This window comes from Trachurus japonicus, chromosome 14 (genome assembly GCF_045865225.1).
Source record: "Trachurus japonicus isolate A0001 chromosome 14, Traja_1.0".
NCBI classification, from domain to species: domain Eukaryota; kingdom Metazoa; phylum Chordata; class Actinopteri; order Carangiformes; family Carangidae; genus Trachurus; species Trachurus japonicus.
In genome coordinates, this window is record NC_140920.1 from 13,208,749 (window position 1) to 13,232,846 (window position 24,098).

Consider the following 24,098-nt stretch of genomic DNA (forward strand, 5'->3'; position numbering starts at 1 on the left):
TCTGCAGGTCCCTGATTTGGGCCAACTATCCACCACAGCAGAGGCTGGTATTGTCGGGAGAAACTGAGATACAAGCCGGTGGTGTGAGAGAGGCAGAGGTGAAGAGAAATGCCTCAGGGAGTAAAGGCTGGAATGTGTAGGGGCATCTGAAATGCTCACCACTGGAGCAAAAAGAGATAAGGACCATAGACGTATGAATTTTAAGTTGCTATTAACAATTTTGCTTCAGGAATGGGTGGTGCTCTAATTGTTTTATGCAACATTTAAAAAACGTCTGCACAAAGAAATTGCACTTTCCCATAAACAATGTACCACGCAAATATTTCTTCTCTATTCAGACATCTCTGTAATTAAAATGAATCATAACTAAAGTCATGAATGATTAGATTAGCAAAGTTACCAAATATTATCCATGACAATATCTAATATTGGAATATTACATACAGTACACAACACAACATATGCTAGAAAAACTCCCAGGCAGGAGTTGGAAGCTCCTATTCATGATTTCAAAAGACATAACGAACCTTGTCAGGTGCTAATTACAGAAGCTGTAGATAAAACACCAGACCACTTTAGCCACTTTGGCTACTGCAATGCAATAATCACTGGAGGGTTATCTACTTATCTTTGAGGGTAATTTACAGTCAAAATGTTTGAAAGCAAAGAATAACAACCTGTAAATGTAAAACAAATACATGAGAAAATCAAACTGTAAACGTAAATGGAGAAATAGATCACTGAACTGACAATAAAATAAGTGAACCATGAAAGACAGAATGATCCACAACTGGAAAAACAGAACAACTGATTTCAGGTGCGGTGTTTTTCTTTTTGTTCTTTGCATGTAGTTCTTTCTGTTGCTTTTCTTTTTTCACTGGTTTGCTTTTACATTTACAGTTGAGTTTCATCATTTATGGGTTTCTGCTTTATCTAGTCTATCAGGCAATACAAATGTCCACCTTTTTAGAAATATAAAAACAAAAGTCAAACTTACAGGCTGTGTGACAATACTCCTCAGTGGTGGACCAAAAGAAGACTTCCTCCTGTCGTGTAGATGGACGTGACACAGGGATGGCAGGACCTTCGGCACTCAGCACACTCACCTCCAGAAACTAAATAATCACAGAATAATACATAGGATTAGATAATGTATTTAAATGTTATCATATGACAGGTAGGCCTAATATTATCTGTCTTTTGAGCCCCAGCGTTGATTGTGTGGCCTATTATAATAGCAGGAATCTTAAAGTGAGACAACAAGTCGCAAAGGCATTTAAGCATTTGATTTAGCGTGGTTGACAATGAATACCAATGTGCCAGATTTTAACATTCATGAGGACTGAATTAGTTTGCCAACATTACTGTAGGTTGTGTGAAGGACATCAACTGCAAGAATGGAGGTACACACAGTGACGAGAGGAGAGCAGCTCCAGGCAGAGGGAAGCTAGGAATAATACAACACAGTAATACAACCTAGGATGGTGGAGAAAAGATTGTGCATTGTGAGAACAAGAGACACGTACATGCTCCAGGTACTGTGGGTCAACTGCAGCTGCAAAGTTATCATTTCAAACCGGTTATGAGACATTGTCATCAATTACTACTGCAATTTCACTCTTGCTGGGCACATTTATGTATGCATTTATTTGTAATTAAATGAAAAACATGTTCAATGGATGTTTTTACACAATAAAATCAAAACTAAAATAAATAATCTTTTGTGTGGAAAAAGTGAACTAATTTAAGCTGCCCAGAAGTTAACAGCTCATGCTACTGTACCTAGCATATCCATGGGTTAGCAGCTAATACTAGCTTTCTAATGCTCAATGGTTAGCAGCCCATGCTATCCTTGAAATGTCAAAAATAACAAATGAACCTTGTTACCTTTGTCCAAACTGTACAAGTACAGCAGCCTTACAATCTGCTTTACATTTCTGCACTGCTTAGCTTGTTATTTATTTAATATTTAATTTATCTCAGGACAAAAGTTAACAGTTGCTGACCCTGTTTTAAAAGAGCGCTGTGCTAGTTTTGTGGTGCCCTGTGGTTAGCAGCTATGTTAGCCGTGTTGTAGGAGGATTTGTTGATGATTATGTCCACAGGTGGGGAGCTAATGGTGCTTGTGTAAACTACAGCTGAAAGACTTTTGACAAATTGTGGTTTGTGGTTGTGTTTTGTCACAATAACCAGCGCCAAATTGTTAAAATATGCAGTTATCTTTCTATTGTTGATTTAATTTGAGATCAGTCCAGACTCACCTTGGACTCCAGGAGGTGAACAAAGATGGAGGATGGCGTCCATGACAGGAAGTGGCGGCCAAATATTTCCCTCCTTTATGCTATGATGGGTTGTACCCGGTTGTACCATGATTGGAGGGGGTGGTTGTAAGTTTAATATACATTATTAACAAGTATTTGTCTGATTTAGAGCAATTATACAGTTTAATATCAACATTTTAAATTACATTTGCTTTGCACCATTTTGTATTTTTGTAGTTTACTGATGAAAATGACTTCTTCTCTCTTTTTTAGATCAATCTGTTAAAAAGATACAGATATGTTGGGGGTCAAACTTGGCAACCAATGATTAATAATTAATCATTAATTTATCAACAGCTCAACCCAGCAGTTTTTTAAGAGACTGTAAACTGTTTATCTTTTAAAAACATTTTGGTTTCATACTGCTGAAACAGTAAAGTCAAAAACCACATGGAGCCACATGACCAGACCAGTTTTGCTCCGGCGGGATAGACCAGAGGATAAAATCACAGTCACAGTCAAGGGAAGATTCATTACGATCATGGGGGATCGACTGGAGGGAAAGGGCAAACACTTTATTTTTATTTTTAGCTATTCTCATGTCATGCACCTCTAGGTGATGGCAATGATGATCTGTTGGGCCACCATACACTCTGCTCCAGGCTGAATTATCAGAAAATTCATGGTCTGCACAGGAAGAAGCCCCTTATTTCTGCTGGCACCAAACGCCCATGTACATTTCCATAACTGTGTCATTGGCAAATAGCATGCAAACTTAGCTAAAATGATATCAATGACATTGGAGCATGTTCTTATTCCACAGGTTCAAACTAGTCCAGTGTTCACAATTTACCTATGAGATATATTTTTAACCACTGAAACAAATATACAAGTCAACACCCATCAATCTAGAAAATTACTCTTTATTTTTTGCATAATAAGGCTTCTTTTGCATCCAGTTTTGCATGTCACATTGCCACCAATAGCTCATATCTGCATTCAAAACATGTGACAAATGAATAACAACAAGCCATTTACTTTGTCACAGTAGTGTTGGTTGTCACAGACATTGCAACTAAACCAAATTAAATTTGAATGCTTTTTTTAATCTGACTGGTAAATCAACCACTTCCACTGATTCACCAATGAATGTCAAGTGAAGCCAGTAGGCAGAAATATAACGGAGCATTTTGTCTCAAGTCTGAACAAAGAGGCCTCAGTCACTCAGCCATATTACATCACTTTGCCAAATTAAGCAGTACCACGACGAAACACCCTGCATTAATTTCTTACAGGTTGCAGCTCCTCTTGCACTTTGTACAAAACATAACAGTTGAAATTTCAGCAACTTTACACTTTGATAAGCTAAGTGGCACTTTTATTAGAGACCTGTTAACGCCACATTCACATGTGATTAATCTTTTAGAGAAACTGTAATGTTCTGAGAGAAATCGCTTACACTAAAACATTCATTTAGCACAAATGTGAAGCAGAAGTCTTGAACCCGACTTCAAACATCAGCTCACTTGCAGACTGAGGAAAGATAAAACAGAAACATCATGTAACACAGTTGACTAACATTACACAGCTCACTTTTGAAAATAGTCACGGGTCAAGATGCAAAATGCATTGTGTTTATTTACCTTTTTTTGAAAACCAGAAAGAAACCAGAGTTTGCAAGTTAGGTTATTTGAAAATACAAGTGTAAAACCAACATAATCACCATTTCAAGCACAACTACATTAGAAAAAAATGGAGTGTTATATTCACTTACGTAACAGTATTGACCTGTTTTTAAACTGAACAATTCATCTGAGGTGCAACAAACTTCAAGGACTGTACAACCTGACCTACCTACAAGAGGTAAGAAGTGAAGGAATGTAAACTAGTGTAAACTATCTGTTTTTGTTTTTAACTTCCTATGTAACTAACACTAGCTTTATTTTCAGTGTAAATCCAAACTACACTGACATTAGTACAGACTGACTAATACTTTTTTTTAATACCTTTTAAAATGTTTTCTTATGTTTGATTGGCGAGTTATGTCTCTACTGAATTAATTAATATTAAAACATAATTGAATATTAACTAAAATAGCTTTCACAGACGTAAGTCCTCCATTGTGAGATGTATCTTAATATTAATTTATTTTGTCCAGTTCCTTGAAAGAGATTAAGATTTTTTTTATTTTATTTTTTTACATTCTGTCTTTTTTAAATATTGAGATAAAGTCTCTCACAGTTGGTTTTCTTTCTGCAAATCTACTAAAATAGTAGACAATAGTTTTCTGCTTTACATGGATACAACATGTAGAAGTCAATATTTAGACTAATATGTCATATTTCCAAATTAATCATGATTAAACTGAGTCAGTTACTTTAGTCTTCTTTGGGACATCTATTTCACTCTGGGTTTTAACTTGCCTACATTCTTAACACTTGATTTCAGCAGTTACAGTTATATCTCACATGTAAAATTGGTCAAGAGTCACTCAAACCATTTAACACTTTAAAATGACATAACATTATAATATTGTTTCACAAAAGTTTTGATTGTTGCGGAATGAAAAAACATATTTTCACTCTCTCCCAACTTTGGAATAATAATCAAACATTTTTGAGCCTGTTATCTAACGAGCTCATGTTTCCGTGTTGAAGACACGATTCTTATTCATGTCTATTGAGAGTCGTCTCCGTGGTCGATCACAGATCAGCATAGACTGAGCTCAGTTGTGGTGACTCCTACAGCTCGGTGCGCTTCAAACAGCACATGCAGAAATCACGTGATGTGGTCGAAATGTCCTTCATTTCAATTCTGTAGAAACAAACCACAGATGATCTGTCACAAAATGTTTTAATACAAAATGTTAATTTCTTCCCAGTTTATTAAACCAACATAAAAAATACTGACTATGTTCAAAATTATAGTGAATCTCACCTCTTTTTTTACATTTGTCACTGGCGATGGTACTGGAGAGGTTGGTGGACTAAAATAGAAGAATAAAGAATTAAATAAATAAACAACTAATAATCATTATGTGGTTTACAGCACTATTTCTTCTTAACTACCAGAACCCCCATGATCTGCCTTAAGGCCTAAGCTCACAGCATGCACTGTGTCAGATGGTCTACTAAAATCTTCACTCACTGTATCTTATCAGTTTCAAGGAACATCAAATTGAGCAACAGATACCTTATGACTTATAACTGTACAACTCTGATGCAAATTAGAACAAAAAATAAAAGAAGCTTTGACTGATCTGTTATAATTTACAACCACCTGTAATAATTGACAGACTAAATGTCAGGTCTATGTTTACCTAATTGTACAAACAATACAAAAAAAAAAAAACTGTGCTGCTAACTGAAGTCACAGACTGTGCTTCGTTGGTTTCAAGGCCAAACATGAGCTTTCACACTTCAGCAGAGATTACACACCCTCCCACTTCTGGACACACTGCTGTAAACTGTATATAAGACTGACAAGAGAGATTTCACTAAATACAGAGTTACACTGTCTTTGATAAAACTCCCACAAACTTAGGCATTCCTAATGTGCCTGTGCAGTGAAGGCAGCACGGCCCTGAAAGTGGATCACTGAAGCAAACCAGAAAGGAGCAGATGTCTTTCAAAGAGTCATATAATGTTCACTAGTTCACTTTTTTTAAATAATATTAATAATTAGTGGCATGACATCCATTCATTACATGAATGGATGTTATTGTCCATAGATATTACTAATATCTTTCTAATCATTTGTTCTCTTGTTAAGTTCAAGAAACTTATCAGACACAATTATTTTGTAAACAGTAGATGAGAGTTAATAAAGTCACAACAGAGCATGAAAACTGGGGCAAAGTCATAAACAATGGCCGTTACATACCTGCCAACGTGTCTCGAGGCATTCTCAAAAAACTTTGTTTTAGAGGCAACACTGCAGAAAAAGAAGAAATCCAACATGTTGGTTTTGTAGAGAAACATATAACTCATCATGTGTTTGTCATTTGTTTATATAAAAAGGGCTACACAAAAAAAAACACTCCAGGAGTCGACATCTATTTTACTGTATGGCAGACTCAGATTTTATAAACTCACTCTCCATATTCATTTGTTTCCTGATGAATTTATGTGATACTTCTCTACAGGAGCCAAGAACGGCTCTGTTATGAAAAAATAAAGAGGTAACTACTGATAGACTTAAATCACTTGTGATTTGAAGCAAAGAAAGTTGTTTGTCTTTTGATTTTTGCATTTGTTAATCAATAACATAAACCAGATGTTTTTGTTCAACTGGAGGAAGAAAAACAAGCTGTAGCTGACGTGTGTTTTTGCTCAGTACAGATTAGTGGAGCTGCAGTGTCAGGTGATAATTATCCATCTGATTCATTGTTAATAATAAATATACTGGATATACAGTAAGCATTAATAACGTAGAGATGACATCTAATAAATAACGGTCACCTCAGCTCCCACATTTATCACACTCCATTTCTTCCCAATAGTAATTTAGTCAGGCGTAAACTTGAGTGTCGTCATGTCTGCTTCTGAGATACTGGAATTTGATTGGTTCAAGGTTCCTTAAAAACTAAAACAGCAAATTCAACAGTGGGACATTTAGGACCCCTTCAGCGTCTGCATACCCCAAAGTGACTTAAAAAAAATGAGGCAACAGACATTAGTGTCACTGAAAAAAACAACAAAAAAAACCACTCACTAGGACGTGGGCGTGGTCTCACCACTGGGTGCACTTTGGGGCTTTTGTGGAGCGGGGTTTCTGCAGGGGGGCTCAGGAGGCCGGACTGGGGGTCGACAAATAGCGGGTTTCTCCGTGGACCTCACTCTGGTCAGACCATCGGACTCTCCTGGAAAACAAACACAAGACAAAAGCTTCATGTGACATTGAAAACTCACTACTGTTCAACAGCGAGTCCCTACAGTAACTCTCCATCTGCTGTTTGGTGCTGAGCAAGTAGCGCTGAGAGGGTTCATCACAGCCTTTTTGCTGAAATCAGCTGCCTGCTAGACGCTGCTGAAAGGTTAATGAGAGCAGCGAGAGTGAGCTGTGAAACCGAAGCAATGGGTTTAAAAAGATCTATATCAACAGCCAAAGTAACAACTGAAGAATCAATACAGTGATATTGAGGATGTCTGGGACTTTAACTTGATAAGACACATATCTCACACTCTGTTTACTTGTCTGTTTGACTAAACCAGCTTCTTAGGAACACTGTTTAGGTGAAATGAAATGAGGCTGAAAACTTTTATTTGTTTAAAAATAACACTCAGTCGTGGGAAACTGGGTTCATTACTTAGAATCGCAAGAGGTAACTTTGCTTCAGCAGCTGGACGTGATTTAGCTCAGGTCAAAAAGAGCAACACAGCTGGATGACTGCTACTACATTACTGCCTTACTGGAACAACCAACAGCAATAATCAAATACAAATCATTGGACTAGAGGAAGGATTTCTGGGTGGCAGAATGAGCAGATGAAGATGGACTGACTGACACATCACAGCTTTGCCTTTCTTTTCTTTTCTTTTCTTTTAATCCTGTTAAGTTTTAAGAGTTTACAATTTTTTGTCTATACACATTTTTCAAGTTTTTTGGTTTGTGTTTTTCCGTCATTATATTAGGACAGAGAGTCAGGGGAGTTAGAGGATAACATGTAGTAAAGGGCCACAGCTCAGATATGAATCTATGGCTGCTATAATTAACTAAGACTACGCCTTTATGGTGAGCTCCGGCCAGGTAAACTTATTTGCATATAAACAATAATTGAAAGAATCTTCAGATACATAGACACAGGGTTTCTTGTACCTTCTCTGTTGGATGATGTTCCCTTCAGAGGCGGCTTTCTGCTCTGGAAAGACGGTACTCTGCTCACATAGACTCCAGATTCCCCATTTGCAGCCGTAGAGGAATCCGGCTTCTGTTTCGTCTCGTCCATCTTCCCTGCGTTAGAGTCTGAGGGTTTGTCCTGACGGACCGACGGTCTGGGCATCAGCACGTGTCTCGGAGGAGGTTCTTTTGGCACCTGCGGAGCAAAGCTCAAAGGTTTGGTCCTCTGCAGGGGGACGGGGCTCACTGAGGAGTCAGCGTCCGCAACGGAGCTGTTGTCCTGTCCATCTGTTACAAAGAAACAACAGGGATGCAAGGTTGTGACGAGAGACAAAGAATGTGAGGTGTTCTTCCTGCCTGAGTGTGATGTGCAAGATTAAAGAGACACATTTAAAGTGCAAGAAAAAAAATCCACCAAAGGTCACACATAACAATACAATGTAATCTGGTAAAACAACCACTGAGTCGGCACTGATTTAAGATGACACAAATTACTGGTTAATGAATTCCACACACACTCGCACGCACACTCACACTCACACCAAGCTTTGGATGAATTATACAGGACCAGTTATTTGGCTACACTGAGAAGTAAGTTGAGACTGAAAGGACAAGATGCAGGTTCCCCAAATGTCTCTGCCACAGTGTGTGAGAGGAGTCACACCCACTTAACGAGGGGTTCAGACAGACTGAAAATTACATGATTTAGCCGGAGGCATTTAAATAAAAGACTAATGTGAGATAAAAGTAGAGTAGATAAGTTTATTTATACTTGAAATAAAAAGTGACAAGAGGAATTTTCTTTCAATGATGAGACTAAAAATCAACACATAATGATTTGGAAGGCAAATAACGATATCCATTATTGATTTCATGTTAAGGAATATGTGATAAGAGTTTGGAGTATATTACAGAAAGACACACTACAGTAAACTGCATGTTATCTACACTTCAGAAAGTGATGTGAAATGACCCTGTAGGTGTGTTTGGTACAAATCTGTCAAAAAAGTTTTAAAGAACCATGTTAAATATAATCTACTGTATGATTCACACAGATGGGATGGATTAGTCATGAGGATGATGACGACAAACAGGCTCATGAAAGGCTAATAATTACTCTCTGCTTTTTGGAAGTTGTCGTGACTAAGCGCTGGAAAAGCACGAGGTGGCCGCTTGGAGATTGTGATGGGCTGCCGCTTTCTCGGGGTGATCCGCGGAGGAGGGACAGGTGGGGCGGAGCTGTCCTCTGGCATGTTGCTGAAGATCTGCAATCAAGAGAGAAAGGTTGCTAGATTTTCAGCTGCAAACGCTCACAACGACAGTGTCTAATAAATTTAATAACACACAGAAATAGCATGAAACAGGTCGCACCTTCTTGTAGTCCTCGATCAGAATCTCGACGACTATGTTTTGGAACTTGATATCCAACATGGCCGCCACAGTCTCCTCCTTCGCTCTCATCAGCGTGGGTCCGAAGATAACGGCCATGTTTGAAGGAGTCATGAGGTTCTCATCACTGTGACTGCACACGCTGGATAAAATGGATAAAGTGTTAACAACACTGTCGGCACAGGCAGTGACACATTAGCTCAGGTCATTTCACATGGAGAAGAGAGAGAGAGAGAGAGAGAGAGAGAGAGAGAGAGCAGTAGACACAGTAAATAAACATAGTCAGTCTGCTGGCACTCACTTGACCAAGTGTTTAATAAGCATCTCCAGCATCTCCCGGTTCTTCTCTGGCAGCTTGTAGGTAAGTGAATGAACTTCACTGAGTCGAGTGTCCAGATTATCTGACTCTGTGGATAAAACATAAATAAAAAAATGTGTTAAGAAACAATACAATCATTGTAGTTATTTTTTAATTATATATATATATATATATATATATATATATATATATATATATATTTATATATGCAGCATGTTGCACGGCAGACACAGACTGCATTAACATTAGACTAATAAAATAAACTCGGGTTCAGTTTAACATCCAGCATTTCCGTGAAACTGAAGCCACAGATCATCTAAAGGACCACCTGTAACATCCTGACAGAATGAGGCTGATGCTATTAAACTCATTGTCTTCTCTCTTTTTACAATGATGTAGCCTGACAGAGAAAAACAAACAGGCAGCTTAGATTTCCTTTAGTGTCCTTTAGTGCCTGTAGACCTTGTGAACCCGCAGGCTGCACAGTGTCGATGTACCAGTGTCTCTTTTAATGCCCTGGGTCTTAAGTCTTAAGGCTTTTCAAGGCAGAGCTTGCTGGTGTTAAAGTTAGTGTAACCAAGTGCATGACAAGTTCATAAACCACTGCAGAAATGATCTCAAAACATAATCTAAAATTCACATCAGTTTCCTGTTACAGGAAAAGCACAATCAACTTGTAACTTTCCTGAAGCCATTGACATCCAGACATCTTTTCAAAAGCATGTGCTGGTTAACGTTTACATTTTGGGGGTCACTTGTTGGATTCTTCTACGTCAATATAAGAAATTGTATTTCTGTGGTAGATCTACATCTAAGACTTTACAGAGGAGCCAGAGATAATGACACAACCTTCGTTGACATGAGCACGGGATCAGGATCATTTCCAAAACATGTCTTACTTGCAGCGCACATGAGGTCTCTGTGTAGATTGTAGGTCATCAGAGGTTCAGACAGACTCCTGCAGATAAATAAAGATGCTCGTAAACACAAGTACAGGACCACAGTGCAATATGACTCACCCCATCAAATCATGAGAAAAACGAAAAAGCTGCACTGCACTTGCTACATGATGACACAAGAAAGCACTTAGAGAGCACAACTTCTGCCAAGGCTGCATTTGTAATTTTAATAACAGCAAATTATTTGTTTTACTGTATGCACTTGTTTTCTTGGAAAATACATAAATCCTTAGAATATCAGAGCTCTGAACAATGATGAGATCTTTAAAGTTTTAAATGAGATGCATCTAATTATAAGAATTACATTTAAATGTATCTTAAAGATACAGCGACAGACATTCAGTGTATCAATAACAAAGTATTTACTAATTGTATGACTTCTGCTTGCACACACAGACATGAACACGTACACACCTTAGGTAAAACTTTAATGCACTTGTAATGGTTTTAATGTCCCAGTCGCTGCTGTGCAGGTCGACATCTCCTGGGTGTGCCGGGTCTATGAAAGTGCGAATCAGAGGAAACAAGTGAAAAATATTTACACTGTTTATCTCAAATCCCATGCGAAAAAAAAAAAAAGAAAACACCTGAGATCAGCACCTTGACTGATCAAGATGTGCAACATGGGGCTAAGAAGTCATTAACATTGAATTAGAAATGGGGTTTAAAGTAAATACAATTAAAAGCTACATTCATGTATAGGGCTTCTTCACATGTGTAAATAATCAGATGAATGACGGCTAAAAGCTGATTCACTATGACCCTGTCATGACTCACCGGGACAAAGGTGTCACTGCTTATTTAAATCTTCAATTCTGTGAAGAGTCAAATGTATCTGCTGTGAATTCCCACACATTTCTATGAATGTCTCTGTATTAACAAACTTATTTTGGCCACTTGGGAGCAGCAGACACAGGCAAAGGTAAAAACACAGACATATTGCTGCCATGTTTTAGGTTGATATGGCAACATTATTAACAAACATTTGCCTGTTCACACATCCAGCAGAACCGAAGCAGTTTTAGCATTTGTTTGGATTTTTGTTAGTGTTTGTTTGCTCTTTTTTTTTTTTTAACTCTGCTTTTGGTCTCCATCGACCTCCTTGGGGCTAATTGCTAACTTTGTAATATGGTACTGAGCAAGAAGTGTACAGAACAACACTGATCTGCAAATTAAGCATTGTCATTTCATGCATTCTTATAATAGAAGTGTTGTTGATAACCACTTAAAAGCAGAAGCTCCAGTGCAGCAGCAGCACTGGGTGTGACCCAAGCGCGACCTGCTGCTGATATTTCCCGTCTGTCTTTAGAGCCGAGGTAAACAAAAGCTGCAGAACCTGTTATGCTGTAGATTCAGGTAGTCAACCCTCATTGAGGAAAGCAAAGTGAATGAACGGATGTCGTGCATGTTCACAGGCCGATTTCCTTACCAAAGAAGGCATTTAAAAGCTTCTGCACTTGGATGTTGCTGCCAACTGTTCTGTACACTCCTTCTTGTGTCGCTCCTGGAAAGAGGAGAGAGAGGGGGAGGTAAGAGAGAGGGGAGTGTAATCTGGACAAACACAGAGCAGTGGAAATGTACCACATGCTTCTTTTCAGAGTCTACACGAGCCTGAATTAAGATTAAGATACAGATGTTCTTTCCTGTTTATGAACGCTTCATTTAACTATTCAGTTTGGGACTGTACAATGCCACACGCTTGGATCATGAGACAAATTACATGCTCATGACTTGAGTACTTAATTCCATTTCCTGTAAAACGAATCACACGAGTGGCGAAATATATAGTGAGGAGGAGAGTTATAACATTACATCTGCCTTCAATATAGGACAGATGTTGTGTTTTAGCTATCAAGAAGAGTAATAATGGTCCAAAATCATTCTATAATAATAATGATAATGATAATTAGACATAAATGCTTTATAAACCTAGAGATAAAATTGTGGTGATTAAAACTCCGTACAATCTACAATATTTCACTACTATTGTAATGAAACATGTTTGTTTTTTTTACAGAGATCAGCCTCCAGCAGCAGCTAAGCTATGACTCAACTACGCCCCCTTAAGGGCATGCAGGCAAACTAACTGACTAACTGCAGGCAGCTTATCTATGACCTTTTACCTTTCGTTTCAATGTAGTTGATGCACTTTCGAACAAACTTGAATCCAATTTCATTGAGCTCCACTGTGAAACAAGACGAAACAATGAGAACATTAAATTGCAAACTGTAATTTTAGGACAATACTTATTGTTTAAACATGATAAATGATGCTTTCAGTGACACAAGATGTAAAGACATCACTGCGTCTGTCCACATCCACATCACATCCACAGACTTGGAGATGGGGCTGACTTACTTTCTGCTTGCTTGTGAATTGGGGAATGATAGATCTGAAATGAAAAAAATGTAAAAGGAAAGTGAAGAGCATGTGGAAAAAATCTACCACAGTCTGATGAATGAACACCGTTTTTTTGCAAAACTGAAGATGATAGGAGAAAAAAAAAAAAGGGACTTGATGATGGTTCAAGAGCATGAAAATGCTTCCCTGAAACCAACTTCCAGGACACAGAAACCGCTTCCAGGATAGCTGAGGGGAATATTAGCACCAATTTCAAGTTTCCAGTCGAACTTATGAACAGATTTAAAGCCCATAAAAAAATAACAATGATGAAAACAGTAAAGATTCCTGCATCAACAGCCAAATCATTCAAACAAATCTGATTTACTCTCCAGTCAGTCACTGTCAGCTGTGTTTGGATCTGTCCTCAAAACAACCCTCTGGCCTCTCTTACTAATGAACGTCAGAGCTGAGGAGCTGAACGCGTCACCTCGGCCAGTGTTTGTTGTAACAGACAGGTGAAGTGTGAAGTATCACTGTAACTTCCTGTTATTGATTTAGACCTGAGAAAAAAATTCAACAACCACTTAATTAATTCCCCGTCAGGTTATTTTGACTCTCACAAACCTAAACTGAAGCAACTTGGGATTGAATTTCAAAAGGAAGAGTTAAGTGTCGTGCTTCAGAACTGACAAATCTCATCTACGGATGGAACAATAATAAAAGTAGGTTAAAGACAGGAATAACTGCAGTTTGTCCAGTTTTTGAATGTTTTTTTTGCAGTTGAAATGAAAACAGAGCAACACATGCAAGTCTTTCACTCCCTGTCCTACATTTTGATGCCAAACAGTGTCAAAACATTTTAGCGGAAAATGAAATGATCTGAAAGTGTAGGATAACATTTGTCATTTTGGCTCACGAGTTCATGCATGTCAACCACTTCTTGGTTTAGAGATGCGACTAAATTGCCAAAACAGACTTATGGACTGTAATGGATCTGCTGGCTGCCCGGTGTCAGGAGGCAGCCAGCTCCTGACGATGTTTGAATTTGCACAAAACCAAAAATGTGTCTGAAAGATCTCCAAGTAAGAGCTATTTTTACTATTGAATAAGGTGCAGATACATTTCTTGATTAATTGATAAGTTGTTTTGTCAATAAACTGTGAAAAATGACAGTTAGAATTCACTTGAGCCTCGAGTGTTGTCGTCTGCAGCAAATCCTCTAAACTTTTAGGTCATTTGAGAAGCAGGGACCAGGGAATATTACAGTAATATTGCTGCCTGGAAAATGACTTGACAGTTAATCTACAATAAAGAAACTATCAAAACATTTCCTGATTACTTAAATTGACCGACTAATCAACTGTTCATTTTCCCTTACACTGTGAGGAAGTTTGCGATATGTCATAGGTCATAAAGATGCAGAGTTCAGGACTATAGCAGCCATTCCCATGGCCAAAGTCTCCTTTAAGTGCAATTAAGTTGACGGAGTTGCTGTGGGAGACGATGTTATCATAAGGGAACATCGTCTACACTGAAAGCTCAAGAGACTCTGAGGGACGAGGTTGTGCAGCGCTCAGGGTTTTCAGAACATCCAGGCAAAGGTTGGTGGAAAAGCTATTATGAAGTCGTTAAGGAAGTTGCACAGGAAGAGGGCACTGAAAAGTGTGCTTCTGTTATTTTCACATCCTCTGGCAGCGGTGGTTTATATGTTTCGTCCACAATTCACACGACAACCACCGTTAAAGCGTCATATATGAAGGAGATCTGACTACGCCTGCAAAGAGCGCAAAACTCAAAGCAAAACTGTTTTTAGAGCAACAACCAAAAGAGGAATTAACTAAAATGTTGCTGCTAAAGCAAGTCAGCACTTCGCTGCTTCAAAAGTGTCAGTGTCGAGACAGATCACGGGAGCAGATTGGTTTTGACAGACTAGTAAAAATGGCTTGGTTTCTACTCAGGGTTAAACATTATTTAAAGAGCCAACACAGCCCTGCTGTACGATGCTAACAGGAATAACCAGGTGCCAACATTAATCCATCACACTGATGGATTAAAGCGCCTAACAAGCTTCCTACAGTCTCTCACTCTTCTGTAATAGAGTCAGACAGAGTGACAAAATCAGTTAACTGCTGTAAAATGAGAGCCAATGGATTTTATAGATTATATTTTGTAACACTTTGTAATAAGTACACACTATTAAGCATTAGTTAAGCATTAATAAATACTGAATTCTTCATTTATAACGCATGAATACTCATTAGTATGTAGTTTATAAATACAGTTAATGCTTATCAATGATGAGCAAAACATTTTTAACTGTGTTTATTAACTATGTATGTGTATACATATGTATGTGTTATAAATGATGAATTCGGTATTTAATGCTTAACTAATGCTCAATAGTGTGTACTTATTATAGTGTTACCTTATATTTTTCTTAAAATCAATAAGTAAATACCATTTAAGAACAACACACAACTCTTCTCTCTGGTGAAACCCAATTAGCTGCAAATGACACAAAAATCTTGACAATAAAAACTGAAGCTTTGTACCCAAAAGATTTACAGACTCAACTATCTACCAAAATGTATGGAGTTTTTCATTTTAAATGAAGGTTTTGGTTGGACTCTGAGATGTAAAGTGATGTTGTGGATGTCAACACAGTTAAAAGGCCATTTTCACTAAACAGAGGAGAAATAATCCTCAATGAGATGAGAAATAAACTCACAGGCTCTTTTCCATCCATGGCCTCCATCCATAACTTCCTGTCGCCCTCCGAAAGAGCCTGGAAAGTGACTGGAGTGTTTCTATGGAAACATACACAAAACGGCATTAAAGAGGTTGGCATTTTCAGTCAGAGGAAGTCTGTACATTAGACAACCACTCTGAGTGCTCAGATGTTTCTAAAGCTCATGCAGGTCATGGATCAAACACATTTCTCAAGATAATTACGGCGGAGAAAAAGACAAAAAAAAGTTGCAAAATGAAGGAATCAAAAGTGTCTTTGAAGAAACTGATTCAATCGTGTGTGGTGATGACGGGAGGAGGAAATGGAGATAAATAAGACAAGCGTGAGGAGATGATGAAAACCCATTGTCGCAATCTGTCTGCTGGAGAAGCAACAAAACCTGGCGCCAAACATCTCAGCTTGTGGGCTATTAAATTAATTGTTCACTAAAACAACTGTGGTATGAATTTAAAGCACGTTTTCTACCAACTCCAATGATCAACACATAAAAATATAATATATCTATAAAAACCTATGCAAAACAACTTCTGTGTGTGTATAACCCTGATATTGATAGCAGGGAACCTGAATGTGGACATTTTTACATAGCAAACAGATCATATGAGGAGAAGCAGAAGTAAGGGAGAGAGATGATGACTGGTAATTTGCTTGCTGTAAGGTCAATGGTCAGTATCAGGCCGAGCACAGCAGAGACATTCAGGTGGGTGGACGCTTGTTTTCAAACCTCCTGAACTGACAACATGAGGCCACCTTGAGTTTATCAACCAGTTGTCTGGTCATTACGCTGTTGTTCAGTTCACACATTGGCACAAATTAGTTGCTCAACATTCAGATTGGTGCATAATTCACACAGCTTTTAAACCTTTAAAAAACACCCCGCTGATGTTCCAAGGATTGCCTCGATTACGACAGAAAGTGTCTATTAAAATGCATTTGGTACTGAATGGCCCTGCTTGTATAAATATGAGCCTGTTGTGTTCCTTCCCCTCAGATCACTGCGTCTGCCATCTGTTTGCAGCGTGCGCACGCAGCTCAGGGATTGTTTGGGCTACGGTCCATTTAGCCCTCACACTCTGTCCTTGCAAACCACCTGTTCACCTCGCCGCCTGAACCTGTTTATCCCCCAGGGCTGTCGTGTCGTGTTGCCTCATCTCACAGCTCCTCGGATTTTTTGTTATTTGCGCTCACCTCTCGCTGGTTTCCACGTCGAAGCAAAAGCGCTTGTCTATGGACTCCGTCTTCCGGCGGATGCAGGACTTGAGCGTCAGCTGCGTCGGGCCCTGCAGGGCGAGGAGAGAAAGTTAGAAAAGTGGTCGGTGTGTGAGACGGCAGCAATGATGGTGGAGTATTACAGATGTACAGATGTCTGAGGCTACAGTTTAGTACAGGGGTCTTCAATGTTTTTCAGGCCAGAGACCCCCAAACTGATGGGATGGAGCAGGGATCCCAACTATATATATTGTATAAAAATGTGTTTTATATTAAACTGGGCCTAGAGCCATGTATAAACATACCTTGTTATTGTGCATTCACTACTAAGCTACTTAAATAATACACATGTTCAAATATTAAACATGTGCAGGTTCAGTGAGTAGGGGGCTGTACCTTGTTCACTGATACCAATGCCAATATCAACAATGTGTGTCAATTGCATGATTATCACAAGCTTTTCAAATCGACGTTTTTATTTGTAACATTAATGTGGAAATTAAATTAAATTGTCTAATCAACCAAAAATGTTGCGACCCGACCCCCCTGCAGGACCCCCTGTTGAAGACCTCTGCTTTTGTAGATGTGAGGAAATAAAGACATTTCTTTTCAGTAAGCACCTGTTTGTTTGTCGGTCTCTGTTCACATGGCACCATGAGCAGCTGTCTCCCCTCCTTATGATACTTGCAGTAATATTTGACCCACGAGACCCCCAAAGCCCCTGAGGGGAGAAAAAAAAAAGATTTAAAAACCACGATGAGTCACTGAGTTCACCTGTTGGAGGAACAAACTTCTGTGTAAAACCTGTAGTGAACTTACACTTCTCCTGACAGTACAGATAACCCTCCATTGGCAGATAATTGTGCATCTTGCAGATCTGGGATGGTTGTTTCATTCGTTTCATCAGCTCCTCCATCTCCTCTCGGGTGCTCTCATAGTGGTTTCTTGTCTGCAGGCAAAAGCAGACAGCACTTTAGAAACTTACAGACGTCCAATTAAAAGACATTAAATCGTACTAATGGCATCATTCATGGGGCCGGTTACACCACTTACGTTCTGCAAGCTGAGCTGCAGTTCCTGCTTATAAGGCATGAAGTCCTGAGTCATCTCCACTGTCAGGTTATTGAGCGTTAAAATGCTGTGAAGAAACGCCAGCACCTGTCCAAGCAAAGAATGAAATCTATACTTAAGACTGCGGTTAAGAACAAAGGAGCCGTCGTCATAAAGAATGGATGAATGTCTGTAATGTAATTGTATTTCTTCCTGGTTTCCTCGTTCTATTGTTGGGTGTGTGTGTGATATCAAAGAGGAAGAGTGGGAGGCCGCAGTCGGTACTTACAGGCTCCACCACATCAAACTTCTTCTTGTCCTGCACCTGGTGGATCTGGTAGACGTACTCCACCGACGATTCGTAGAAGTTTACCCGCTCTTTGTCCAAGAGTTCATCGGCCTGTCGTGGGATTTAGAAAAAAGGAAATAAAGTAAAACCATGAATCTCAGTTCTACATTTCTCTAGATGAGCGATGCCAAATAGTGGCTCTGCTTCACCCAACCTCTTGGAGTTGACTCTCTTTCTTCTTGGCAGAAAGATTCAGATGTTTGTCTAACTGGGAGTAATATTTCTCACTCTCTTTCTCGAACTTCTTTCTTTTTTCCTGCAAGACAGAAGTGTTCATCATTAGGAAGTTTGAAGAGTCTTATAGGATTAACAACAAGTAAAAAAATGTTATTATACTGTATATACAGTACATATGACTATAAACTGAAAAAAACATACAGCTTAAAAGGACAAGCTCATCTCCATCAATGCTTTGATTTATACAGTAGTACAATATGTATTTTTATGAGGATTCCTTAAAATTGTTTTCAGTAAACGAGTTATGGCATACACACAACACAACACAACTTTACGCTCCAGAAATCTTAATGCATTTCCACCCACTGTTTCTGTGAATCTGTTTCATATGCACAACACACTAGCTCTAACCACAGGTTGCATAAGTGCATAGATTCTCACATGTACCGGTATGTGTGTATTTATGTATGTATGTGCAGTGGTATCTTCTACAATATTAATGGGTGGAAATGGGTGAAAATACCTAAATCAAAAGAAGAAAGACCTTTAGCTGTAACAAAAGTGCAAAAGTATTTCCTTAGAATTAGGTTCAAACTTCGTTTGAAACTGCTGTTTCTTTTTTTAATGTATTTTTAGGTTCATGTGTTCACAGCTTGGGTTGTATTTATTTCTCTAAAAAAAAAAATTGACCACAGGTGCAAACTGTGTGCATATAATGATCTGTATCTGCACTATGAGCTGATATCTATCAACCCAGAGGATTTAACAGTCTAGTTTGATCATTTGTGGCCATGCAACCACAAGCTGAGAAGGCATTTAATTAATACATTAGAGAAGTAGCTCAGCTATTCTGAAAAAGAGTGTGATAAAAATAGTGTTTTGTGTTGTGAACTATTTCACTGCTGGTTACTTTTCTTTTCAGAATAATTTCCTCTCACATTACTTTAGAACACGGTTCTTTTTAGCCTATTGAAAACCTTGATTTCCTCAGCCAGCACATTATTGTGTTGAAATTAACAGATGTTAAAATGTGAAGAGCTGCCAGCATCTGGTTGAGCTGCTCAGTGTTTTGTTACATTTAGTTCCTGGAACAATCAAAATACATTTGACATGAGTTGAACGCCAGAGCAACTCTTTTTAAGATTTATGAATCCATTTTACAAAACATCTAGGACATAAATAACTTATACTGTATTTCACTTCTATTTGAGAAACAAATATCAGCGTGTAACAAACTCTTCTCATCATCAGAGCAGTCAGAGAGAAGTCCTGGTGTCATGTCAAATAATCAAGGTGCCACCCCTCTGAGTTTCCTGATGTTGTTAAGCAGAACTGCTCTGGTTTAAACATTATGTAAATGCTTAAAGAGGAAGAAGGCTATTGCATATTATTGTTCTTAAACAGGTGGGTACTTCACACATATTTTCAGAAATAGATTTGGGGAAGTAGCTTATAACATCCTGTTCGGTCTGAGCAAGCAGCTCAGGAAGACACGTGCAAGCCCCATATAGCTGCTTCAGTGATCAAACGGTCACCATGAACCACTGGAGCAGGAAAGCAAAATATTATTCACATTAATGAGACATATCATACTTTCATAAAACACTCACTTTTGTTACTCCTATCTGCTCTTTTCTGAACTTCTCCAGCGGCTTGATGAGCAGGTTGGAGGCGTTCTGAACCTGGACAGGTAAACAGGAAGAGCAAAGTCTCATTAATCAATCTCACAGTTTGTTTGTAGATATATTACTATGTGACATTAAGGTCACACGAGAAGAATGAGCAAATCTTAAGCAGGACAAACACAGTTGACCAGATGACCTTAAGAACTGATTGTTTTTTTATCCAGTATGCCTGGTCTAACAGGAAGTGCGGCCCCTAATGCGATGCAATCAGTGCTCAAGTGTAACATCAGCATTATTCTCACTATAACAGTGTGTGCACAATAAGATAAGCAGAAATGATAAAGCGGCTTGAGATGAAAAGGTGACGTGGAACCCAACAAAAAAGAAACCAAGAGGGGAACTGGTAGCAAATTAACAACCGGCACTGCTCCTGACGGGTGTCCACATTTACAAGACAGTATCGATCGGTGCATGGTTGTGTTTTGTGATATATTTAAATTCTAACACAGACAAATGGAAAATCTACTGGTGTCGGTAACAGAAATAGAGTATAACATTGTACCTGTCAAAATATTTGCCTTTAATTTGATTAATGAGTGTAGTGAAGAAGACAAGACTACAGATGGAAATAAATCTGGCGTCTTTACAACAATTTTTTGTCTGTTCATGGATATACAGAGTCCCATTACAAATAAACGAAAATGAAAATGAAACGTTAATATGGTGTCAAATATATAACGAGGGGTCACAGAGGATGCATGGAGGAAATTGATAACACACCAGCATCATCCTGTCATGCTCCACTTCCTGCAGGAGACCAGCGAACTCCTGAAAGGACTGAGCTGGGGGAGAGGAGAAGAAAAAGAATGACTTAGCACGTTTCCAACTAAAGTGTCTGAACAATTAAAACAGCACCACAAGGCACTTTTCTTTTTTTTTTTAAATGACGAGTGAGTGATGATTATATTTCCAGCTATTTTTTGATGCAGCAGTTTCAGTTTTCCCCAAACCTCCTGATTCTTCACATTCAAGTCGTGAGGAATTACCACACAGCTGCCAGAACGGTTCCTCCGCCTCAGGTCAAGTAGGAAAGTCTGTTTGTAACAGCTATCTCTCTGATGTGAAACACTTTCAACTTTATAATAACACATTCCAGGTATCTCCGTACAGCAATTGTAAACAGATGAACCTGCTGGAACAAGATATCTGGATGTGCTGCAACAAACTGTGGAGTTTGTTGAGTGTCTGTTGTTCAGCAGCGTGTCTGTGTTATCTCACCAATGTTGATCTCATCATCTGTCAGGGAGTCACCGATGAAGTCGAACTGGAAAAAGCTGAGTGTCTGAGAAAACTTCTGCACCGCCACAGAATAACCTGGGAGCAAAGCAAAAAAGAGAGTCTTTTTAATACGGATGCACGATAACTATCGGCCCGATATTGACTGATAATTATCAGCCAATAAATAGTTACACAGCCCAATAATGACAATTTAGCCATTATTATAATTAGCCAACATTGCCTTGATTTTGCTCATTTTCAGTCTGTTTAAGCTGATTTGAAACTTTAATAAAATGTTGATTTTTGAGTCGTTACTGTTCTTGTTTTTGTTGTGATTACAGTTGTGATGTCGGTTATATTACTGTGTTAAGTCAAAGGCAGAGCTACAGTATAATGTGAAATCCATCTTTACTCACTGCATCTTAGCCCTTCTTAACTTCAGGTGTCAAAATAAACTATTAAAAACGTTATCAGTTATCAGTATCAGCATGAGAAGCAGGAAGTTAACGGTTAGGCTATTGGTATCGGTGGGGAAAAAAAAGAGTTATTGTACATGAATACTTCTTAACATTTCTGAATGGGGCCCCAAAGCCTCGGCCATAACTGCATTTACACGACATATAAATCTTTCTCTACGTTCGACTCAACTCTGATGAATTGAGGTGTCCAGGATTATTATTATCATTCATTACTGCGATTTTTATTTATCTCTGGTAGGAAAATCTGCAGTGTGAATGACATCCATGGTCAGGAATCAGGATTCAGCAGCACAGCAGCAGCCAGTGTGTGGCCACTGCAATATATTACCCCTGCGACGTCTGGCTTTTATTACTAAAAACAAAACAGACTCTGTCAGATGAACAGAGCAGTCTGCCTCAGGATCTTCACGTTGGAAATCTTCGGCTCATATTTTTAAATCTCTCCTTAAATCCATCTTTTAGTAATGGAGGAACTCTTTCCAGTCTTTCCATCAGTTTCGTGTTTTTTTTTTTCCATCAGCACATTGTGTTTTTGGACTCTGTGTTTTCTAAAAATAAAGATTTTGCTGTTAACTCATAAATACACGAGCTCTGAGGCCTGGTCATCATGCACTGACTGAGATTAAAAAAAAGAAGAAAAAAAAGTATATATAAATAAAAAGTGACTATGACTATGAATATGTCTTAGTGGAGTTCCCCCCAACAATAAACCCTCGTGACCTATGGCTATTATCTGGATTGAATGTAGGACCTCCACCACTGTGTGTGCAGCGCAGACGACAGTGTCCACAATGACAGTTTCTGTCCCCGAGGTGAAAAGCTGGTCGTTGGTGATTTTGACAGCAGAATGGACAGTAACTTGGCCACACAAAACAAACACTGTTCCCCCTCATTGGTGCCACACTGACCCAAATACACACATGTACAGTTTGTGTGAGCTGCCACTGGCTCTGATCCATAATCTACTACACTGCAGCCAGCAGACAGAGATGATGATGAGGATGACAGGCAACATCCTCACACCTGCACAGCTGTTTGTTGTCCTGCACATCTGCATCACATCCACCACCTCTCTGAAAGCAGCCTGTTATTATGGTCTAATCCCAGGGGAGGACTATAGCAGCAGCAGCAGCAGCAGCACCTCCCTAAATGAGCCTCTCCCACATTGATCCTGCATAAAGGCCCCACTGATGCTGCTCTGCTCCCACCACCTCACCACTGTGTTTATTTTATACCCACTTTATCTCGTGCCAAATAACAAATGAACCAGACAAGATGAGCTGTGAGTGAACTTACCGTTGATTGCATTGATGACACTGTTGCCATCTTTTATCAGCTCTTTGAGAAACTTGCTCGTCCTGTCCAGCTCTATCTCATAACACTTGAGCGTCTCTCTGAACTCCGGGCTGTCCAGGTAGCAGTCACTGAACTCCAGGGGAGGGTGGCCCATCTTCTGCTCGGATGACTTGTTTCACACAATTTGCTGCTAGCTACTACTACAACTATAACACTGAGGGTTTGTTTTAAATAGTGAGACACGCAGCCTACGCTCGTCTGGTCACTGCTGCTGCTGCTGCTCCACCACACACACATCTGTTCCTCGGAGCAGCACAAACCATGGTGTCCGTGGGAGCCTGCGGCCGCCGCTGACTCCGATATGAAGTGAAGTAAACAGAGGAGAAGCACAGTAGAGATTCACTTCCTTCTTTTACTCGTCTGACGTGCTGTTTAAACTCTAATTTCACTGGGTCCTGGCTCTGCTTTTCCACTTTTTCCTTGTTGCGGTGTCGTGATTAGGAGAGCGGCTAGAATCCCTTTGGGACGCGTCCCATTCCGAAAACCTGTTCACTTCCTTCACACCTCCGTCTGCCCTTCACCTCGTTTTGACCTCGTTTGTTAGTTTATAAAGTTAACAGCACATTATCAAACTACTGTATACACATTATACAAAACCTTTCTTTCATTAAAGTATAATTGTACACATTTTCTGACTACACGTCTCTGAAAAGAGCGTAACAAAGCAGCTAAACTGGACGTAACCAACTGGCTACAGCCTCACAAAAAAAACTCCC

General features: G+C 39.1%; 1 protein-coding gene across 1 annotated transcript; it reads right to left on the reverse strand.

Annotated features, from left to right (window-relative positions):
* Nucleotides 1-3,168: 3,168 nt before the first annotated feature.
* Nucleotides 3,169-24,098, reverse strand: ophn1 (oligophrenin 1). The gene is made up of 24 exons (XM_085797635.1): nt 23,323-24,098; nt 21,548-21,643; nt 21,050-21,111; nt 20,255-20,326; nt 18,622-18,723; nt 18,408-18,518; nt 18,122-18,226; nt 17,888-18,017; nt 17,689-17,789; nt 17,048-17,139; nt 15,839-15,917; nt 13,126-13,159; nt 12,890-12,952; nt 12,196-12,270; nt 11,181-11,265; nt 10,707-10,765; nt 9,790-9,895; nt 9,471-9,630; nt 9,217-9,364; nt 8,079-8,387; nt 6,975-7,122; nt 6,144-6,194; nt 5,199-5,247; nt 3,169-5,075 (listed from the first exon to the last, which is right to left on the reverse strand). The coding sequence occupies exons 1-24, from the start codon at nt 23,474-23,476 to the stop codon at nt 5,070-5,072; spliced, it is 2,397 nt and encodes a 798-aa protein (XP_085653761.1). The 5' UTR covers nt 23,477-24,098; the 3' UTR covers nt 3,169-5,069.